At 60.0% G+C, this 20,501-nt stretch overlaps 1 protein-coding gene across 1 annotated transcript; it reads right to left on the bottom strand.

The window, feature by feature from the left end:
- Positions 1 to 217: 217 nt before the first annotated feature.
- FMOD (fibromodulin) lies at positions 218 to 7,102 on the bottom strand. The gene is made up of 3 exons (XM_086765612.1): positions 6,659 to 7,102; positions 3,452 to 4,462; positions 218 to 1,454 (listed from the first exon to the last, which is right to left on the bottom strand). The coding sequence occupies exons 2-3, from the start codon at positions 4,440 to 4,442 to the stop codon at positions 1,303 to 1,305; spliced, it is 1,143 nt and encodes a 380-aa protein (XP_086621738.1). The 5' UTR covers positions 4,443 to 4,462; positions 6,659 to 7,102; the 3' UTR covers positions 218 to 1,302.
- Between the last annotated feature and the right edge of the window lie 13,399 nt (positions 7,103 to 20,501).

Genomic DNA, 20,501 nt, shown 5'->3' with positions numbered 1-20,501 from the left:
TCCTCGGCGCGGGGAATGCAGTGAGCGCACATGTCGTGTCTGGTACAACCACTAGACGGCAAATCCAGCCCGGATTATGTCTGCGAAAAGATCTGCTCTGCAAAAAAATCTCTGCAAAAAAAATCTGCTCTGCAAGAGGAGAATGTTGCAGGGCTCAGAGCATCCCAGATGCTCAGAGCCCGGTCTCTGCGTTTGGGATTCCTCAGAGGCGTTTCGTGCAGTTACAGCGAGGGCTTTATTCGTTGGTACGATATCTACAGTTCATGCGACAGGTTGTTTTTTTTTTTTGGGTTTTTGTTTCTATAATGTTAGCATGCAGTTTAAACGCGGAGGGTCTGGATGACCGCTTCAGCTTCGCAGGTCATCTCCAAAGCTCAGCTGCCCCTTGGGTTCTCAAACTAAACCATCCAAGGAACCAGGTTGGGTGGTTTTGGTGAATTCAAACGTGCTGTGGATGCATGTGTCACTGAGTTTTGTTTTGTTTTGTTTTGTTTTTTTTTAAAGTGGGAGATCCCGGTTGCCTGGGCAAGAAGAGAGCTCAGAGCCAAGCTGGTGGGTGGGATGGAGCTGGCCGTGCCCGGGCTCCCCAGGCAGCCGGGGGTGATGGCACCAGGAACTGCCCCATCCCTCGCCCACGGTCCTGCCCTGAACCAGTGGTCTGGGAGGAAGATGTGCGACCCCTCCTTGGCCACAGCCTGCGACCAGGCTGTTTCTCTCTAAGCTCAGCAGCTGACAGCCACTCAGCAGCAGCAGGAAAGGTTTCCCTCCTTTACCTCTGCAGCAGAAGGCAGGTGGAAAGGGGGCAAAACGGAGGGGAAAGAGTGGATTTGCTCTTCCTCATCCTGGACTGAGGGGTGCTGGCAGCCAGGACATCTTTAACCCTTTACCCATGCAGCTCCCAGACGCTCCTCCCAGTGACCGCTGGCACCTGGTCCCTTTGGATCTGCTGGTTCTGCAGGACTCGCCCACCCTCACTGGGGCTGGGCGCTCAGTGCCCCGCTGCATCCCACCCAAACCGGGGGAGAAGGTGAATGGGGGTGCAATGCCTCGAGGATTTGGCTGCGGTGGGGTCAGAGGGGGAACGGTGCTGGGGTCTGTCCCACCCGGTGTGGCCGGAGAGCCGGGAAGGGGGAGCGTGTGGGGACAAACGGCTCCTGCCCACCCGTGTGGGCTGATGTGGGAGTTACCCTTATTGCACTATTGCGGAAGCCGAGTCAAACTGTCAAGCTGCATTAGAATGGGAGTGAGGGTCTCCCCCAGGAACGGGGGAGCCAAGTCCTGAGGATGGGGAGGGGGGCCGGGTTAGATCTCGATGATGGTGGCACGCCGCAGGCACAGCGGGGCGTCGGGAGGCACGGCGTTTCGCTTGATCTCGTTGCCGTCGAGCCGCAGGACCTGGAGCCTGGAGTAGTTCATGACATCCACCACGGTGCAGAAGCTGCTGATGGAGAATTCTGCGGAGGAGGGGGGTAGAGGGGTGGGGGGGAGAGGAGACAGAGCTGAGCACCAGCTTTGACCTTTGTATGCAGCTGATCTTTGGGGAGTCATGTGGGAAACGTCAAGGGGGCTGCCCTGGAGATGAGGCCGTGGGTACCGACCTCTGAGAGATGGTTTCTGTTAAGGTGGGCAGGGGAAAAAAATGAAAACGCCCCCAAATCACCAATTATTCCTGCAAATTTGGACTTGGCACCCTCTGCTCTTAAGCTAAAAGAGTAATGATGCTCTCGGCTGTGGTCGGAAGGAGCCCGTGAGCTGGTGCCTGTTCCAGGGTCTGGAAGCGATGGCAGCACCTGCTCTCGGCTGCCTTTGCCCAGCCTGGCTGGGGGGCTCGTAGGGAAAAAGCCGAGTGGAATTAGTTGAAAAATATTGCTTTTTAGCAGGAATTGCCTTTGCAGCTTCTGCTGTGAGACTGCAGCCTCCAGCCCCTGACTCTTACCGGCCGCTGTGGCAGCGTGTCTGGGGGAGAGGACACCCCTGTCCCATGCCCACAGCGGTCCCCTCTGCTCCGCCAGCACGGGGCAGGGGAACCCCGACCCACCCGGGGCTGGGTTTGGAGGAAGGAAAGGGAACAAACTCCAAAAATAAATTATTATTTTTTTTTTCTGCAGGATTTGGAAGAGAAGCGATCGACTAGAGGGCAGCAAAGCTTCAGGCCGGGATGCTGCCGGGGAAGCAGCGGGGTGCTGGGGACCCCTGCACCCACCGGCCGGGGGTTGGGGGGCTGCAAGCCCTGCGGTGCGCGGGGAGGCAAGCGGGGGTCTCCCGCTGCGGCTGGAGGGGCACGACCCCAGCCCTGCTGCCCCCTGGGGTGCGATGTGGCCCCCCCCAAAAGTGATGGGGGCTGCGCACCCAGACCCCCAGCCCCTCGCTCCTGAGGAGGCTTTAAAGGTGGGCGGCGAAACCCGCAGCTGGAGGAGCGACTGCGGGAAAGCCCGCACGGCTCCGCGGTGCCTTCGTGGCGTTTGTGGGCAGACGTTAACAGCTCCGAATTTTGAAAGCAAACATTTGGGAATCTGCTCTTGTTTTCGTGTTTCTGTCGGTTCCCCGGTGCGGGGTTGTGCATTTCCTCTGCAACAGCTGACGCCAGCGCTGACGCATCCCCGTCCCCATCCCAGGTTTGTGCAGGGGCTCCGGGAGGGTCCTGCCCTCGGGGTCTGGCAGGTGAGAGGAGCGAGCCTGGTTTTTTCCAGGAGACTGCTTGGAAATTTTTTTTTTTTCTTTTAGCTTATTTTTATAACTAGCAGCCTCAGAACAATCTGTTCCTTTTATTTATTTGTGTATTAAGTGGAGTGAATTTTAGTCCTGGCAGAAGATGCTGCGTTGGTGGCTCTGATAACCAAGAGCTCCCGTCTGTCCCAGCCCCAGCCAGGATGTGCCCCTCGGCTGCAGACCAGGACACTTGCGGGGTTTTGGGGGCTGCGGGCTGCACCCGGGCTGTGCCAGCGCCCTGCGAGGCGGGGAGGGGTGTGGGCAGAGGGGCTGGAGAAAGGGGCCGCGTTGACCCCAAGTGCTGCAGACGGCTGGGTACCGCAGGGCACGTCCCTGCTCCCTGCGTTAGGGCTGGCCAGGGTGATGTGTGTCCCCATCTGCAGTCACCTCTGTGACCCCCCAACCTGTGCCCAATGCCAGACTAAAGCATCAGCTTCTACCCCGAGCTGGTTTCTGGCATCTCTGACCAGGAGATGCTCAGGCTTCCACTAAATGCTCAGTAAAACCAGGACAATGGCTCTGTGGATCACATGGGAAAGTTCAGGCTGGGATCAGCTCCAAGTATGCTGGGACACAACAAACCCCATCCCTGCCTTGCTGCGGGCCACCTACAAGTCTCCGAAGTTCCAGCTTCCTGCTCAAACTGTTACCCCAGGTAGATTCTGCATCCCCACCTCCCCATCCCTCTGTTGCACCACCATCCCCTGCACCACCACGCTTTGGTTGATGTGTTTCTACTTACCGTTGATTTGGTTCCCTTGAAGGTAGAGGTTCTCCAGGTTGGTGCTGACCCGGGGGATCTTCTGGAGCCTGTTGTAAGAGAGATCCAGCTCGAGGATGCTGCTGCTGTTGAAAGTGTTGGTAGAGAGCCCTTGGTTTGTCAGGCTGTTGTGGGACATCCGTACATAGAGCAGTTTGGGAGAGACCTTGAAATAGTCATCAGGGATGGTGTTGATGTAGTTGTACTCAAGGTAGAGCTGTTCCAAAGCCATTGGGAGCCCATCAGGGACTTTTCTGAGGTGGTTGTAGCTCAGATCAGCAAGGATCAAGGACTTGAGCCCTTTGAGGGATGCTCCCATCTCAAAAATGTAGTTGTGGCTGAGGTACAGGGCTGTGAGGTTCTCCAGACCCTCCAGAGCATTGGAGGGGACCTTGGAGATCTGATTGTAAGACAAGTGGAGCTCTCTCAGGGACCGGGGCAAGGGGCTTGGCATCTTGGTTAGGTTGTTGTTGTTCATGTACAACCTCTCCAGGTTTTTGAGCTTGGCGAAGACCCTCTTGCCCATCTTCTCGCTGGTGATCTGGTTGTTGTGCAGCGCGAGCCATTCCAGCTCCGTGGCGTTGTCAAAAGCCCCCTCTTGGATGGAGGTGATCTGATTGTTCTGGAAGTAGACGTATTTCATGCGGGTAGGCACGAAGGGCAGGTACCTCAGGTTCCGGGTGTCACAGTACATGGCTGAGGAGAAGTTCGGGGGGCAGTCGCATTCCTGGGGACATTGCCAGGAAGAGGCTTGCTGAGGTTCAGGGCCGGGCTCTGCCTCCGTGTCTGGAGCTGGGAGGTAAGAGTACACGTAAGGGGTGTTCTCGTCCTCGTAGTAGGGCATGTAGTTGTAGGAGGACATGCGGGACTGGCGCATGTAGTACTGTAACCACGCCAAGTCTTCTTCTTCATTGTACTGGCCCAGGGAGGCTCCACAGAGCCCAGCGATGATCAGGACGGTGGCCCAATGCATGGTGCTGGTGCAGGAGGGACCTGGGGTGGGGAGGAAGAAATGGAGGGGAAACCATCAGCAGTGTCAGGTCTGATGGAAGGGCTAGAGGCAGGTGAGCTGCACCACGTGGATCCAGCGGAGTTTGGATGTGGTTGCAGCCTTGCATGGGGTTGGTGGCACTTGGCAGCAGAGCTGGAGAACCAGGGGACCTGGGTGACTCCTACCCCCAAAAACGCAGCTGCAGACATGTCCCCTGTTCCCTGACCTTCCCCCTTTTCACCTCAGACCTGCCAGAAACCTCCATCCCAGTGGACATCTGCTTGCAAAATCTTTACTTATGCGTATTTCTGTTACAACTGAGTAGAGGATGGAGATATGGGCACGTGGCCCGAGTTTGCGCAAGGTGATGCCCCGAAGTGCCCGGGATTCGCCTGGGCTGGCTCTGCACGGGAGGGAGGAGAAGGGACTGGGCCACTCTCTGGCCAAGCGAAGGAGAGCGGTAGCCGCGAGAGCAGGTTGGTGGAGCTCAAGGCGGTGTCGACAGAGCTGTATTTATGCTACGCTGGCTGACGGCAGGATTCGCTGTGGGTTTCACCCGGCTCTCCCTCCCCCCACAAAAACACAGGATGCTGCTGCTGCTCAGGACTGATGGAAATCCTGGGAAACAAATTCTGGCTTATTTTTGAAATGAAACCACTTTCAAGCTTTGATTTCCTGACGTGAAAAGGGGCAGCATCCGCCAGCCCCTCGGCGCCAGCGTGACCAGGGAGGGACGGAGCCGTCACCAGACCTGGTGTCTGGACCCTGCTTGTGGAACTCAGCCTGTGTGAGGGCTGACATCGGGAAGAGAGCAGGGCTGAGGGCCGGGAGCAAGGCAAACCTGTCCCTGGCACCCTTGGCTTGGCGTGGGCATCGCAGATGCCCAGTGCCGTGCCCGTGCCGGCACACCGGTGTGCTGGTGGCAGGAGGACTCCAGCTATGGCTCTTCATCCTAAATTCCTTGTCTCGGGGCTAAACGAGCACGAAGAGCGGCCTGGAACGAGGCAGCTTGAAAAGCCTCCAGGAAACACACGGGGCCCTGCTGTTTGGAGAGGGAGAGGAGCTGCTCCTGCCCGCTGGCTCCTACATACGTGGCTGGGAGCGCGGAGCCGTGGGGCTGCCAGCTCCGCTCCGGCAGCCGTGGCGTGGGCAACGCGTGAGGACGGGCCGGTGGCCCACCTCGCCACGCCGTGGGGTCACCTGCTGAAGCCTGGCCGTGTCCCCGTGCCGCGGCGAGGAGGGGACGTCTCGCCCCGCAGACAAAGAGGGCACAGTTTGCTGGGAGGCAGCGGACGCCCTGCCACCGAGGCACCCTGGCAGGCTGCTCGCGCTGGAAGAAAAGAGGGATTGAGGCTCCCTGGCTTTCCCCTTCTCTCCCTCCTTCCCCCACCACGAGGGACCGGGGAGACGTGGTCCTCTGGGATGCTGTGCGCGCCCGGGGAGCTTGGCAGTCGCAGAGGAGATTCTTCTCCTCCTCCCTCCTGCTCCAGGGCACTTTGCCTGCTGGAATACGAGAGCCGCCCTACGTGGGGGCTTCTCCACCCACACTTGGCAGCCCCTTCCCAGGGAGCCCCTCTGTGCGGGGCGGGACCGATCCATGGGGTCCCTTTGCCTTTTCCAGTGCCCCCTTCAAGGAACTGGTAAGGCAGAGCCTGTCCTCAGCAGACACCGCTGCCCACGCTTCCTTTGGAGTCTGCTTCTCCCCTCCCCAGTGGGCTTCAACCCCGTTTTTGGGGTGAGGTCTGAGCCGAGCGTGCCACCCATGATCTCCTGGTGCCTGTACTCCCATTCCCAAGGCTGCCAGGGTTAACGGGGTCAGCTCCTCACCCTGAGAGGGAGCAGGTTTTGGAGCTTCGTGGTCCATAGCCATCCATGGACTTGGCCCGTTGCTGCTGTGCCGGGTCCGAAACCCCGCACCCCGGCAGACGGGACCGGCAGCAAGGGTGTCGATGGCTGTAGGTGTCCAGCTCCGGGCCAAGTGGGCGAGGAGCTGCCAGAGGGACAAGGGACGTGGGTAGCAGGAGAGGGCATCCCCACCGCGGCGGTGGCTCGGGAGCGCTGGCTTTCCCGCTATGCCACCCGTGTCGCTGGCGTGTGCTTGGCGTGGTAGCCGCCCACCCGCCGAGTCAAAAGTATGGAAATCAGGCTTCAAAAAAAAAAAAAAAAAAATCGTAATAAATAAAGAGAGCCGGACTTACCAAGCTAACAGCCTCCTTTCCAAAGGCTCGCTGCTCTTCTCCGGGATCTCCCGTGTGTCAAGCAGCATGTGAGTGCGTCTCCCGACGTGCAAAGCCTGGTGCCCGCCCTAGATCCCAAATCAAATATTGTGCTTGCAGGTCACGGGCTCGGCAGGTTGGGTTTTTTTTTTTTGGGGGGGGAGTGACCTCCCAGCAGCAGCCAGTTTGCAGGAGAGACTGAAGAGACCCTAATGCTGCCTGGCGTTATAAATAACCTGCTTTTTCTTTCCTCCCTCTCTCTCTCTCTCTCTCCCTCCCGTCTTTTCTCATAGGAGCGTTGGCACTTTTCAGGCTCGCTCTGTTTAACGAGTTAGTGGAATCGGGGATGTTGTTTTTAAAAGGGCTGTTGTTAGCTCTCCTGTGTTTCTCATCAGGAAGCGATGAGGAGGCCTCTGGCCAGATTAAAAAAGAGATCCGATTTTTGAGGCGCTGGGGATGTGATTCTTGGGGAGAAGCGAGAAATTCTCTTTAACTTTTGCAGTACCAGGGGAAGGGATGTTTAGTGCCCGCTCTGGCTGCAGCCCGGGCTTCTTCCCCAGGAAGCCTCAGTTTATGCAGTCCTGCTTTGAAATATGTCGGATAAACATTTCCCTGAACGATAAGGCTGCGGCATCCAAGGTAAATACGTTGCCTACCAAAGGGCCACTGTCACAGCAGGAATTTGCCTTCAGCTTGGCGGGAGAGAGGTGCCAAGCTGGTGTTTCTGCAGGCTGCGCACCTCCGCCCAGGATGGGGATGTCCCCCCCAGTCCCAAGGCTGACCCAGGGGTGGGTGGGGTGGGACGGAGCGTGTAGGGAGGGTGACCCATGGTTGGGCAGAGACACGAGGGGCTCGCAGCTCTCCCTGCCTCCCGGCCCATCGCCTCGCAGTGCCAGCCTTGCCCTGGGGAGGGTCCTGCGAGGTGCGGGAGCCGTGGGTGCTGTCGCAGCCCCCCCCGCCCCCCAATCCCCATCCTGACTATTTGTGCACTTCAGCTTTGGAGACGACTCTTCCAGGGCTGTCCAAGCATTTCTTCCCAGAAGGAAAGGAGGAGCCCTGACCGCCCATCGCCATCCCGTGCCCGGCTCCAGCAGCACGCCTGGGTCCTCCTGGGAGCCTGGAATTACTTAGTGAAGCTCAGCAGGTGCCAGACTCCCTCCAGGCTTGCTTTTTCCTTGCTTTCCATTGAAATTCCCCAGCCAAAACATCCTCTTCCCCTGGGGAGCCAGCAAAGATCCTTATCGCTCCGAAGGTCCTTGCTGTGAGGAGGAGGAGGAGGAACGTGGCGGGTGGCCGGCGGCCGGGGCTGCGAGGGACATGCTGTACAGTGGGGACTTGGCCGGAAAGCCAGGCTGTTTGGGAAGGAAGAGTGTGCCTGGAAAGCGCAGCTCGCCGCACGGGGCCAGGATCTGCGAGGAGAGGGAGGATTCAGAGAAAGCCTGGCTTTTGAGTGGGAAAAGAGAACGGGGAGGGTAGCGCTGCCTAAAAGGAGGTAAAACCCTGCAAAAGCTGGGTGAGGGCTTCTGTTCAGCTGGTAGCATCTCTTCTTGCCCCTTGAGCATGGCCATGGCGGCTTGCAGCGGCGTGGGGCGGCTGGAGAAGGGCTCTCGCCACGGACGGGGAGGTGGTTCGAGGCTCTGGGCAGGGAATAACCGTGCTTGGAGGGATTGGTTCCCGCTACCAGGGAGCTTTGTTCCAGCAAAAATGGTGGGGAGCGTAGCGGCAGCCAGTAACATCTGCTGCTTAGCGCTCGGATGGTGTTAACCAACGTCACATCTCTGGCAGCGCGAGGTGTCCCGGTGGCCAACAGCTCAGAGGCTTCGCAGAGGCTTTGGATGTTTGTCTGGAAAACCAAACTGTCCCCAGCTAGGTTAAATGAGGATTGTGGCCTCTCCATCTTCTGGAAGTTAAAAATATTCCTGACCCAGGGCACGCACCCTTTGGGGGGGGGGGCTGTCCCACAGCGCCCGCTGAGGTCAGGGACCCGCTGTGCCGGGGGCTGGTGGGATCCTGGGGGATGCTGAGGAGCCCTCCCCGCATGAGCTGGCTCCAAATGGTGCCATTCCCCGTGGCCACATCCCCCTTTCCCCGCCTAAACCAGAAAATAACTGCAGGTTTAAGCTCAGTTTTAATGTTCCCCACAGTCACCAGGACTTTCTGTCAAATCTCATCCTGACCAGTTTTGAACCGGTAAGCTTTCACTTACCTCAGGAAAGTGAAAATTTGCTCTCTGAAGAACCACATATGTCTTTTTTTTTTTTTTTTTTCTCTGCTCAACCTTGAAATCTCATGTTCCAGCTCACCAGCATATCCTGAGCCGGTAGCAGGGCTTGGTCTGTTTGCCTGGCCCGGGGTGGGCGTTGATAAGCGCTACTGCTCATTTCGGGCCAGTGGATAACAGCTCCTCTTGGTTCCCAAGTGACTTCCATGAAATTTTTTCAACATCTCCTCCTACAAACACCTCTTCAAAGGAAGCCGTGAACTGGTGACAGGAGCTGGGAACATGCTGTCCTGCTTGCTCCGAGCCAACGGTCCCTATCGCTGCGTAATCTCTTCCGGAGCGGTGACTCCAACGGTCGCAGCCTGCGTCTCATCAGAGCCAGACAGATGCCTGTATTGGTTTGCTTTGGTTTTCTAAACCAAACTGATGTGAACAGTGTCTGTTTTGGTTGGGTTTGTTCCAGTTGCTTGGATCAAATGCTCTTGAGCTTTTGTATTTGAAACCACCGAACCTGGCCCCGAGTTTGCCTTCATTTGCAAATCCCGCTCTCGGCGCGTGGACAAACGTGGTTTGTCAGGATGCTTTTGGCACGGGGACCAAATGCTTCTCAGAATAACAACGAAACAAAACTCTGATGCTCCTGCTAAGGCTCGTTCTGCCTGGGTGGAGGGAGAACTGCTGAACCTACCATGGGCATCCAAAACCAGCGACTGTCAGAAGCACGGCTACTTCTGAGCAGCTCCCTTTTTGTTCATGGAAACGTTATTTCTGCCTCTTCCACGTTTCCAAGAAGTTTCAGCTCTGCTGGAGCTGTTGGCTACTCTGTCCTCCCACTCATGCTGTTTTCTTTCATTTCCATGGCCCTCCCCATCCTGCAAGGGGGTTACCAGTCCCACTGGGCTCAGGGTACTGGTGTGGCCGGTTCCCCACGCCCTGCCCTGGCTGCCTGGCCTAGACCTTGTCTTTAAAGGCAGATCCCTCAAGGGTGAAGGTCCCAGCTGCTCTTTTAAGGGACTCCAGTGACGGGGAGCCAAGGAGACCTTGTCCCTTGGCATCTCCAGCCACGCTCAGGCAGGGTGGGTGGAAACGTGGGGGGCATCACCTGCAGACCCTGCGTGCCGGAGGGACCCGTGAAGCCACCATCCAGAGCCCATTCTTTGCCCAGAGGTCCATGGCTCCCGGGTTTGCATGGTCTTTTTGGATGTTTGCAGCCTAAACCTCCCCATCGCTCCATCCCTCTGCGCGGTGCGGGGAGCCCTCTCCTTCCTCTAACCGTGCCGTGGAGCGAGCGCGCTAGTGTCTGCGGGATGGCGTGGGGGAGCATCTCCCTGGCTTTCAGAGCTGGTATCATCTCAGATGGCCCCCCAAGGGGCGGGGGGGGGGGGGGGGTCTGCTTCTTCTCAAAGGGCTCTGCCCAAACCAAACACAGCTAGAAGCCTCCTCTCGATTTCTGATACAAGCAGGCAGCAGAAGGGCAGGCAGGGAAATGGAGTCCTTAGGGGGTGCAGGCAGCGGGTGGGGGGGAGCGGGGGTCTTTAGGTCCCTTTGGGCTCAGCCCAAAGCTGGGCGGAGGGAAGATGCTCAACATCTGGCAAATGTCTTCAGCCTCCTCTCCAAAAACGCAAAGGTCGGTGCGGAAGGGCAGAGCGAACCCTCCCTTGACCTCCCTTCTCACCCGGCCTCCCTTTTCCCTTTTTTCCTTTTCAGTGTCACATTCTTCAGCCCAAACAACATTCTTGAATCGAGATTTGAGGCAATCTGGAGGGAGTTGGTCACTTGGAGACGGCGTGAGTGCCGAGCGAGCCCCGGGCTCTTCTGGAAACTCTGACTTGGGGCATGGGCTGTCGGGACGATGCTCTCACCACGGCTCCCGTGTGTCGGCACCGTCCGATGCTCCTGGGGCTCCTGGGGTCACCCCGTTTCCATGGGATGTGCTTCAAAGCTTCTCCTTGCGTGCAGTGAGCTGCAAGGGCTCAGCCCAAGCTTTCCCTGGCTAGAGACGGGATGACAGGCAGCCTTCGGCTGGGAATCCTCGCCCGCTGTCTGCTCCCCTCCTCTCCCTCCCGTGGGACACCCGGGGTTGTGAAATTGGTGGCCGGCTGCAGCCCCGCTCGCATCCCACACCCCCGCCCCAGCTGCTCTGTGCCATGTGGCTCCGAAAAAGAGCCCGCACCGGAGAGGTGCCTTGCCGTCGAAAATGAGGGGGATGCCAGCTCCCGGCCCCGTGTCTCCTTGCCGCGGCTCTGTTCCCTGCCCTGGATGTGCTACGTGGACCCAGGCCACCCCTCAGCAGCCCCGCAGCCCCTCTCCCCCCTCGTCCGTCCCATCGCGGGCCGGCGGCCACCACGGCCAGGCTGTGCAGTAGCCACAGGCGGCTCCTGTTTGCCTCCAGATCCCTTTGTGGGGAGCACGGGGGAGGGAGGGCAAACCCCAAATTGCCCCTTACCCTCCCCAGCCGCTGACTTTGCACGGCCGCCGGCGCTGGGAAACGCTGCTTTGGCTGGGGAAGCCTTTGCCCCATCCCACCCTAATTACAGGCTGCCTCTGGGGCTCTGGAGCCTGGTGTAATAACCCCCCTGCTCTCTCGGGGTCTGCGGGTTATTATGGGGTGGACTCAACCCTCCCAGCACCCAGACCCAGGAACGTCCCTGCAGCCCTCCCCGCAGCTCCCGGCCCCACGGACGTGGCTCCGGGTACCCGAGGGTGGCAGCGTGCGTGCTCTCATCCTCCTCCCAACGCCAAATTTCGCAAATCTCCGTCTGCAGGCTCCGCTGCCTCTCCCCGTGCAGCGTGGCTGGTGCCCTGGGCTGTGCTGGGAGAGGATGTCTCAGCACCAAGAGGGTCAGAGCTTATTACAGCCGCTGTACAAAGGGTTCGAAAAGGTTAAGGGCTTAATTTGGAACAGAGCTGGAAACTATGAAGCGTTTCCTCACCCCGTCGCTCCCTCGCCTGTCCCTGGACAGTTTTACGCTGCTAACGTCTCGGTGGCTGAGGGAGGCTGGTTACCAGCGCGCGGTGAAACGCCTTTGAGAGTCTCCGGGTTTTGCCGAGGAGCCAGGAGAACGGTTTGCACGGCATCGGCCAAGTGCGAATCCACTCGGGAGGATACCTGCAAAGGTCACCCGGCCCCGGCTCTGCTGCCGCCGTGATTTACCGCCCGCGCCCCCGGGTTGCGATGCAGATGTTTGCCCCACAGCTGTATGGGCATTGCTTGGTTCTGCTCGTGGCTGTCGCACGGCGTCGGGAACAAACCTGGCAGGACGGCGACGGCTTCTCAGCCCCGTTTTGTGGGACTGCCGCGCCCCGGTCTGCGGCAGCCTGGCACAGGACCTGCCCCTGCTCCCCGGGGTGATGGGTGTCCAGACCCCGAGATGTCACAGGGCGGCGCAGCTCCCAGCCCCTTACCGGACCTCCGGAGGGGACGGGGAGCCCCAGGATATTTCCCGGTGGTGACTGCTCTGTGCTTTGGGGCTGAGCAAGGTGTCCCGGCCGCCTCTCCCCGTCTCTCCCCGCCGCAGCGTCAAGGTAGCTGTGAAGGCTGCCAGGCGCTGGCTGCAGCTGTCCGAGGAGCAGAAGGAAAAAAACGCAGTGTTTCCTAGCTCAGAGCCTTCAATTCATGTTTTCAAAGGCCCTTTGAACACTTGGCTTCTCTTCGAAGCCTCCCAGCTCTCCTGAACAAACAGCAGGAGGGAACAGGTTCATTCCAGCCCATTGACTGAGGCTCCTGGATGGGGAAAATCTCACGTCATGTTTCCTACGAGCAAGGAGCCTCGGAGCCCAAGAGACGCATCTCTGCCTGTCCCCAGAGCTGTCCCCAAACCTGTCCCCCTGCCCCAGGACTCTCCTCTCCAGCTTTGAGGGCTCGGTGCAGACCTCCTCCTCCTCCTTGGCGAGCTTGGTACCCAAACCTCTCCGCAAACAGAGCTGCAGACGCACCAGGAGCCAAATATAAACCCGTGTCGAGATTAATAAATTATAACCGGCAGCCTGGGCTGCGTCAGGTAGCAAACACGGAGAGGGATCCGCTGCGCAGAGCTGCGCTGCTGGGGTCCCTCCCGGCTCGGCAGGGACCCTCGGAGAGGAGCAGGGTGAACGTCCCCCGTCCCGGGGTGCCTGTGGAACCCCGCGTCTATCATTGCTGTTAAAAGATGCTCAATGCACAGCCTCCCAAATCCGCTCCTCTGCCAGCGAAACGCAGCCGGCTCTGGGGGAAAAGGCAGGGCCTGATCCTGTCCCCCCGTGCCCTCTGCAGCCGGGTGCGTCCCCGCAGCCCCGCGATGCGCACCCAAGCCCGGCTGTCCCGCGGCGTCCTCAGCCCATCCCCAGGGCCTCGTGGTTCCCCCCAGCTTCCCAAATCCCCCCGGCTGTGGGAAGGTCACAGCACCAAACTCCCCTCCCAAATGGTGCGTGGGCTGTTTTTCTCTCTGAAGCATCTGAAATATGAAAAAAAAAAAATAAAGAAATGCGAAACATCAGCTGCCTGGGAAACCCATTAGCGTTCCTGCCGGCTCCTGCCACCTGGCTTCTCCACGCTAGCAAACAAATCAAACCGTCCCGCTGCCCGGAGCCTCTTCACTCTGGCATCGTTCTGCCCGGAGCAGAGCTGAGCCCTGCCAGGGGCCACTGCAGTGAACCCCTGCCCTCCTCTGCCCTGGCTCCCGTCGCCGCGCTCGGGCCTTTTTCCGAGCTGCCAACGCTCCTCCAGATTAAAGGCAGGCATGGCTTGCTTTTTTTTTTTAAAAAGAAAAAAAAAGCTTTGGAGATAAACAGGAGCAAGAAGCAAGACGTGGGCGTTTGCTGCTTGCGCTGCTGTTCGGCTGAATTGAGTTCTTGGGGGGAAACTCGGCGTCCCGGCAGCGCTGTCGCGATTTAGGGAGATAAAAAGAGCACCTAAGAGGAGGCAGCGTCGGAGGGACAGGACCGTCCCCTCGGGTCTGGGATAGTGATGCTCCTCTCTGCCACGCCCCGGGCCCTGGGGCGCATCCCTTCTGCCCTGTCTGTGTTTCCCATGGGATGGTGGGCACTGGGATGTGGATAATCCCCCCGCGCACGGTGCTGCAGCCCCGGGGAGCAGGGACAGGCAGAGGCTGGGGCGACACGGGGCTGCCGGGGGTCCGTGGGTGCCGCAGCAGAGCTGGGGGTGGGCTGGGTGCCGCAGAGCTCACGCGGGTGCTGTCAGCCCCTGAGCAAGAATTAGCGATGATCAAAGCGGCTTCTTCCCGACAGCCCTGAATACGGATGCTTGGAAATCTCGGCGAGCGTTTCGGCTGCCGGCTGGGAGAAAATAACAAAAGTGCCTTGTGCGGAGCAGACGTCTGCTGGGGCGGAGCTGCTCCCAGGACCCCCAGCACCATTTTGGGGGGGCTGGGGGTGGGTGTCCCCGTGGGCAGAGCTGTGTGTGGGTTGCGGGTGTGCAGGGCACAGAGCGGGCTCTGCTCCCAATCCGGCAGCGACGGCTCTCCATCGCTGCATCTCCGCAAGTCGAGAAGAGACAGTTAAGGAGAGTACGGAGGAGCAGCTCTTTGGGGACTGGGGGCTGAGGAGTGCGATGGTGCCGCTGCCGAGCCAGCGATTTGGCCCCTTCCGCACCAAGCCAGGGCTGGCCCCACAGCCTGGGCCCCGTCTCCCTGCCACGGGCTCTCACCCCGGTTATCCCAGCGGAGCGTGTCGCTGCCCGGAGCTGGCGCTGACCCCCTGCACCCCAGCCAGAGGCCGGCAGACCTCTGCTCCCGCGTGTCCCTCCTCAGCGGCGCCCGCGCAGAACCGAGCAGGAATCCGTGGCGAACCCCTGCCCGGCGCTCCTGGCCGCCTCCCAGCCTCAGCCCAACAACCAGAGGCACCCAGAAAAGCCCCGTTCTCCCCTAGACCGGTCCCAGCCGTTTCCCCGCTCACCCCTGACCCCCTCTGCTTGCACTTCGGCTGCATCCCCGCCTGCCTGGCCCCTCCAGCCCCTCGGGTGTTTTTCTCCCCCTTTCTCCTCTTGGCTCTTCCCTTTGGAATTCTGCAATGGAGGACCTTGTGCCGAGGAGCCCCGGACCATCTCCCTGGCTTTCCGGCTCTCTGCAGTCAAAAAGAGAGGGAAATGGCTGCTGAGCCGAGCCCGATGGCTGGCCCCGGCTGCTGCTGCGGGACTGTGCAGCTGGAGCAGGGAAAATGGGATGGCTGGTGCCTCCAGCACGGGGGGAAAAGGCTGAACCTGCCCCACGGGTCTGTTTTTGGGGGGTGCTTACCACACCACGTGCCCCCTTGGCTGTCTCGGTGTGCGGGCATCGTGCCGTGTCGGGGACACGGGATACCCCAGCGGCGTGAAAACCCCGGAGGTGGTCCTGTGTCTCCCCAAGAGCAACCTCCGGGATAACAGCTCCTGCTATAAGGATTTCCTTCCTTTTTTTTTTTTTTTTTTTTTTTTTGGAGATCGCTTCAGCTCCCGCTTTCCCTGCCGCCAGCCAGCTCCGTCCCGGCCGGCACCGCGCTGGAGGGAGGGGTTGGCTGCCTGTGGCTTTCTCCCTTTTCCCTGCAAGCCGGAGATGCTGATGTGTAAGCTCTGGGTCTCTTTGGCTCCCCAGGTCCTCCATGGCTGGAACCGCGGCTGCGGGAGGAGGCAGCCAGGAAGCCGCCCCTATAGACACCGCTCTACTCTTCCAGGCCCCTGCGTATACGTTTCCGCTGCTGTCTGCCCGTGCTGGGAGTGGGAACGTGCGTCTCTGGAGCAGCGCGAGGATTAACGGGCTGTAAGGAACAGGGCAGCTCTGGCCGTGCTTGTCCGTGTCCTGTCCGGCAGCCCCGGCACGGCCGAGCCGCGAGCCAGCTCCTCCGAAACGTCCCAGCTCAAAGCGATTTTACAACCGGGCTCCGCTTCCAGGGAGTCTGACCTTTTCATTAATAAATCAGCTGTGTTATTGAACGTATGAATAATACATGATCGCACCCGGCCCCGCACTAAGCTCTGTGCGTAAAATTTAATTAATCCTCTCACATAACGCCCCCGAGGGCTGGTGATGAATGGTTACGCACAGCTCGGGCTGCCAGCGGTACCCAGCGACGGATCCGGAGCATCCCGGCCCCAGCAGCCGCATCCCACTCGCCCCAGGGGACGTTTCCCTCCAGCAATTTTTTTGGGATGCTTCTTTCTCTGAGTGTTTTAAAGGGGAATTTTCCCCTTTGCTATGGAGCTGCTGGAGGAAACAGCATCCTCTCACCGAGCGTTTCCTCTGGGAAATAACATCGGCTTTCTCTTTCCCCGACCTTTTCCTGCTGTGGCTGTTAATAATGTGAAATCCTAAGTAAATGTCTCCATTCAGGTGTGTTTAATGGGAAACCGTGAGCAAACACTGTCACCGCTGCTGCAATCTCCAGGAGACCCCCGAGGATTTAAATGGGAATCAGCCCCAGAGATGGCCATGATCCCAGCGGGATCCTTCCCCCCGGCTGCCGCACGGGAGGGGTGGGAAGGCATTTGCTTGTTTTTAAACTCACCAAAAGCTTCGACCCCATGGATGGGGCCAGGGATGGTGTTAGTTTGGCTCGGGGGGGCTGTGCGGTTTGCTCCCAGGCTTTGCAGCTGCCCCCCGCTCCCCTTGCGCCCCAGTTTTACCTCGCAAGTGCTGGGGATGAGGAGGGGGCTTCTGCAGCAGCTGCCTTGGCTTTGCCCCCCCCGCCAGCCAAAGGGCCAGGGGTCTTGCAGAGAAAACCGCAGCAGCTCGAGGTTAATTAGCGAGCAGCATAACGAGGTCTGGCAGCGATTACACGCACCCTTCACCAGGCCGGTGCGTGGGGGTCTCTCCGGCAGACCCCCGTCTCAGCGCCCTGCCCGGCACCCTGCACCCCAAGCGGGACAGCACCCACTGCCCCACACCACGGGGCTGCCTGGGGCCACGGGCGTCAGTGGGAGGGTTTGGGTGGGCAGCGCATGTGGGGCTGGAGCCGGTGGGCTCCCTGGGAGGTGGTGGGCCGTGGGATTTTGGGAACATCGGCACAGGCGCTGAGGATGCTCCCACCGTCCCCACTCCCGGCTGGCTTCTGCGCGGCTGTAAAAGGATGGAGCGCCTCTCGGGTGGCCGTCGCTGCTGGGAGAAGGGATGTGGGGGTCGCAGGAAAAAGGATGGGATCACACGGAGTTTCGGAGCTGGTGTAAGCTAGCATCCATCCCACCGCCACGGGGGAAAGCTCGGCACCCTCCCGCTAGCAGAGGAGCCAGCCCCCGGTCGCTGCCTCTCCCCAGCCGAGCGCTCAGCGTTTGGGCGAATGTGCTGAAGAATAAACACGGTTCCTTGCGGCTCCACATGCACAAATGTTACCCTTGGCCGCACGCGAGGGGCCGGCCGCCCTGGGACTGAAGGGGCTTTTGTTGGGGAAACGGCTGCAAGAGCCATTTGCAAACTCCTTCTAGGTTTGAAAACTCTTCCTGCCTCCTTCTCCCAACCTTTCCTCCGGCGGCAAAGATGGATCCTGGGGGATTTACAGCTCTGCCCCACGGCTGCAGCCCGCGCGGCTCGGGGAGCATCCCCCTTCGCTGGGGCAACCACTGGAGCCCAAGCTCCGGAACCGCAAGCTCCTTCCCGGCGTTTCTCCCTGCGGGCTGCGTACGCCCCAGGCTTCCTCCCCTCTCCCTCCCAGCCCTCCCAATTAAATGTTTCCGAGTGAGGTTGTCTTGAAAGTGTCTGCAACTTCAGAAATCCCCGACAGGTTGCCTCTGAGGGAGGGTTTCAAAGGCTTGAACCGCTCTCTGATACCGGCTCCGTGCCGCTGCCGGGAGCTGCTCGAGCTCTGGGGTGGCCTCATGCAACCGGCGGGGACCCGGGCACGGGGTCGGCATGGCCCGAAGCACTGTGTCCCCAGGTTTTTAAGAAATGTCACCAAACCTCCCAGCCCTTCGTGCGTGGCTCGAGCCCTGGGTGCGGCTCTCCGCAGACGACCAGGACAGGGCTGGAGCCAGCCCAGCGTGGAAACATCGCTTGTTTGCATCCGTAGCTACGGTAATTTCTTCAGTAGCCAACAGCCACGCAAGGAGGGGTTTGGTTTCCTACGTCAGGACGGTGGCTGGTGGAAAGAAACTGGGCGGTAGCTGGGGAGCAACACTGGGGTGATGGGGAGCTCTCACCCTTCAATTGGGGAGCTCTGACTCTGTGTGTGAGGCTCGGGCCACCGAGGAATGGAGATAAACACAGGCTGCAAAGCTGCTGCTCAGGACAGTTCCTCCGGGGCCCTGGGGACCATTTCCAGCCGCCGAGCAGGGGACGGTGCCAGCCCCAGCGGTGGCTTGGCAGATGGTCTGAGAAGCCACCAAGCTGGGACGTCCTGCCGCCCATCCCGGCCAGCTCTGGTGCAGGGTCCGAGGGACACAGGACAGCGCGATGCCGGTGGGACGAGGCCCCAGGCTCCTGGACGGAGGGGACAGACGCTCCTCGGCACCGCCTCCAGATGTGCATTTCATTCTGATTTAATCACAAATTCACTGTGAGACCATGAACAGCTCTCGGACGCGTTTCCAGGGCTCTTTCCCCACCTCTTCCGCGGCGCATCCACATCTCCTGCCACCAAGCCCTTCTCCTGCTGTTTAATTGCCTCACTTAATCAATGCAAATGACTTATGAGCCATGAATGGTCTCTGATCCCGCTGCAAATCCCTGTAAAACATGCAGCTGGAAAAACTCTTCTCCAGCCTCTGGCTGCTTTTCCTCGCGTGTTTGCCGAAGCGTGCGCTGCTCCCCTCCCAGAGGCAGGCTGTACCCGCCGGCGGTGATGCCCGGCTGTCCACAGGGTGCCGGGTGCCCCACTTGTGACGTGCCCCGTGCTGGGGTGGCCGGCAGAGCTCCCCTGGAAGGGGCAACCAGGGTGGGTGGCCAGGCTTGGGCACCCCCAGCCTTCCCTGCCAAGCCGTATCACCATTCATTCCCAGTCCTGCGTGAAACCTGCTGGAAATTGGTGGCCCATTTGCGAGAGTCCATCTTTTGGGGCTTTATGGGTTCCCTGTTGCAAACGCAGGGAGGTTGGTTGTGAAGCGTCAATGATTTCCTTGGAGGACAGCAGCTGGATCTATTGATGTAGTCACCCACCCGCCAACCCGTCCACCCCCCCACCCATCCCGACACCCCCCGAGCATCCCCTGCTGCCCGGCGTGTGCGGAAGCGGGGCACAGGGGCAGGGAGGGAGGTGGGTCCTCCAGATCTGCGGGATGCGCCCGTCGGGTGCTGGGGACGGGCGAGGAGCTGGGGGGCGAGCGCAGCGGGACGGCGGCCGTGCTGCGCGCGCCGGCGCAGTCGCCGGGGTTGCTGGCAGGGGCCGGGGCTGCTGGCGAGACGCAGCTGGATGGCTCCGCTTTTTTCCAGGCCTGTGTCTCAGTTTCTCTTTATTTTATGTGTTTTTATTTCCTATTAAAAGCGCGCTGTCTCATTTCCTCCGTGAAAAACAAGGCTCTTTCAGCGAGATGAATTCCTCCAGCTCCAGCAAAGCCCCAGTCTGCGCTGCAAAATAAACAGGCTGTGCGGGACGCGGCCGCCTTCTCCCCTCTCCTCGCCTTGCCCCACGTCCCTCACTGCCCCACGGCCCCCGCTGCCGGGGTCGGCTGAGGGCAGAGATGCTGAGTCCCCTTCCCGGCGACGGCGGGATGGTTTCTGCCACCATTTTCCTCCCTGTGCTTCCCCTTCCCTCCCAGGAATTTTCCTTATTTCGGGCAGGGTTTGGTAGCAGCTAAAGGAGGAGGAACCTGCCGCATTTTTTCCAGGCTGCTGTGTCCCCTTGCAATGTTGGGAAGATGCTGGGGACGGCAGCAAAGGGCCTGGAGCCCTCTCGGACCCTGGCATCTGAGGGATGGAGACTCGGATCCTCGGAGGCTCCAGGAGCATCTGCCTCAGCTGGAAGCAGCGGCGCAGATGCCTTCAGGATGAAAACACTTCCTTCGCTGCTCCACCTCCACCTGACATTTGGGAAAGCAGAGCCGCGGCTCCCTGGAGCTTTCCGGCTCTTTTAATCGGAGCCATTACGCATCATGCCGAAAGGCGTGAGGCGGGGGCACCGGGCAGCGCCGGCTCCGGGAGGGAGCCTGGAGAGGAGCCGTCCCGGGCCGTTGTCCGGGGAACTGGGTGTTTATCCCAGCCAGACCTGCCAGGACACGGCTGGCCTGCTGGGAGACCAGCTCCATGAGTGCACTGAGTTGGTGGGTCCTCAGCGCTTGTTTCCGACGGCTCTGCTGGGTACCACAGGCTGTGTCGCCCGCAGGAGAGGTCTCCAGGCGAGGGGTGAAGCCTTTTGTCCAGCTGACCTCTTGCAACAAGCTGGCCCTTGCATGGGTAGAGCTGCCTGGTGCTGGACCACAGCCTGGCCGCCGTCCCCGAGGTGGTGCCTCCGTGGGTGCAGCCCTGCCTGCCCTGCCGCTCCCCGCATCGGCTGCAGCTCAGCTCCAACAGAGACTCCCCAGCGCTGCAGATTGTCACCGTTTTGGGGTAAATCTTTTTTTTTTTTTTTTTTTTTTTGGCCAGGCTGCAATTTAGCATCCAGCCTTGCAGCGGGAAGGTGCCGGGGGGCTGATGCTCCCAGGGCAGCCGCTCTGCCCTCCGGAGCTGCCGGTGCTTCACTCAGGCTCAGCTCCAGCGCGTCGCTCCGTGG

Source organism: Chlamydotis macqueenii, chromosome 23, assembly GCF_036417535.1.
Source record: "Chlamydotis macqueenii isolate bChlMac1 chromosome 23, bChlMac1.mat, whole genome shotgun sequence".
NCBI lineage: Eukaryota > Metazoa > Chordata > Aves > Otidiformes > Otididae > Chlamydotis > Chlamydotis macqueenii.
This window is presented reverse-complemented; position numbering and strand designations above follow the sequence as displayed.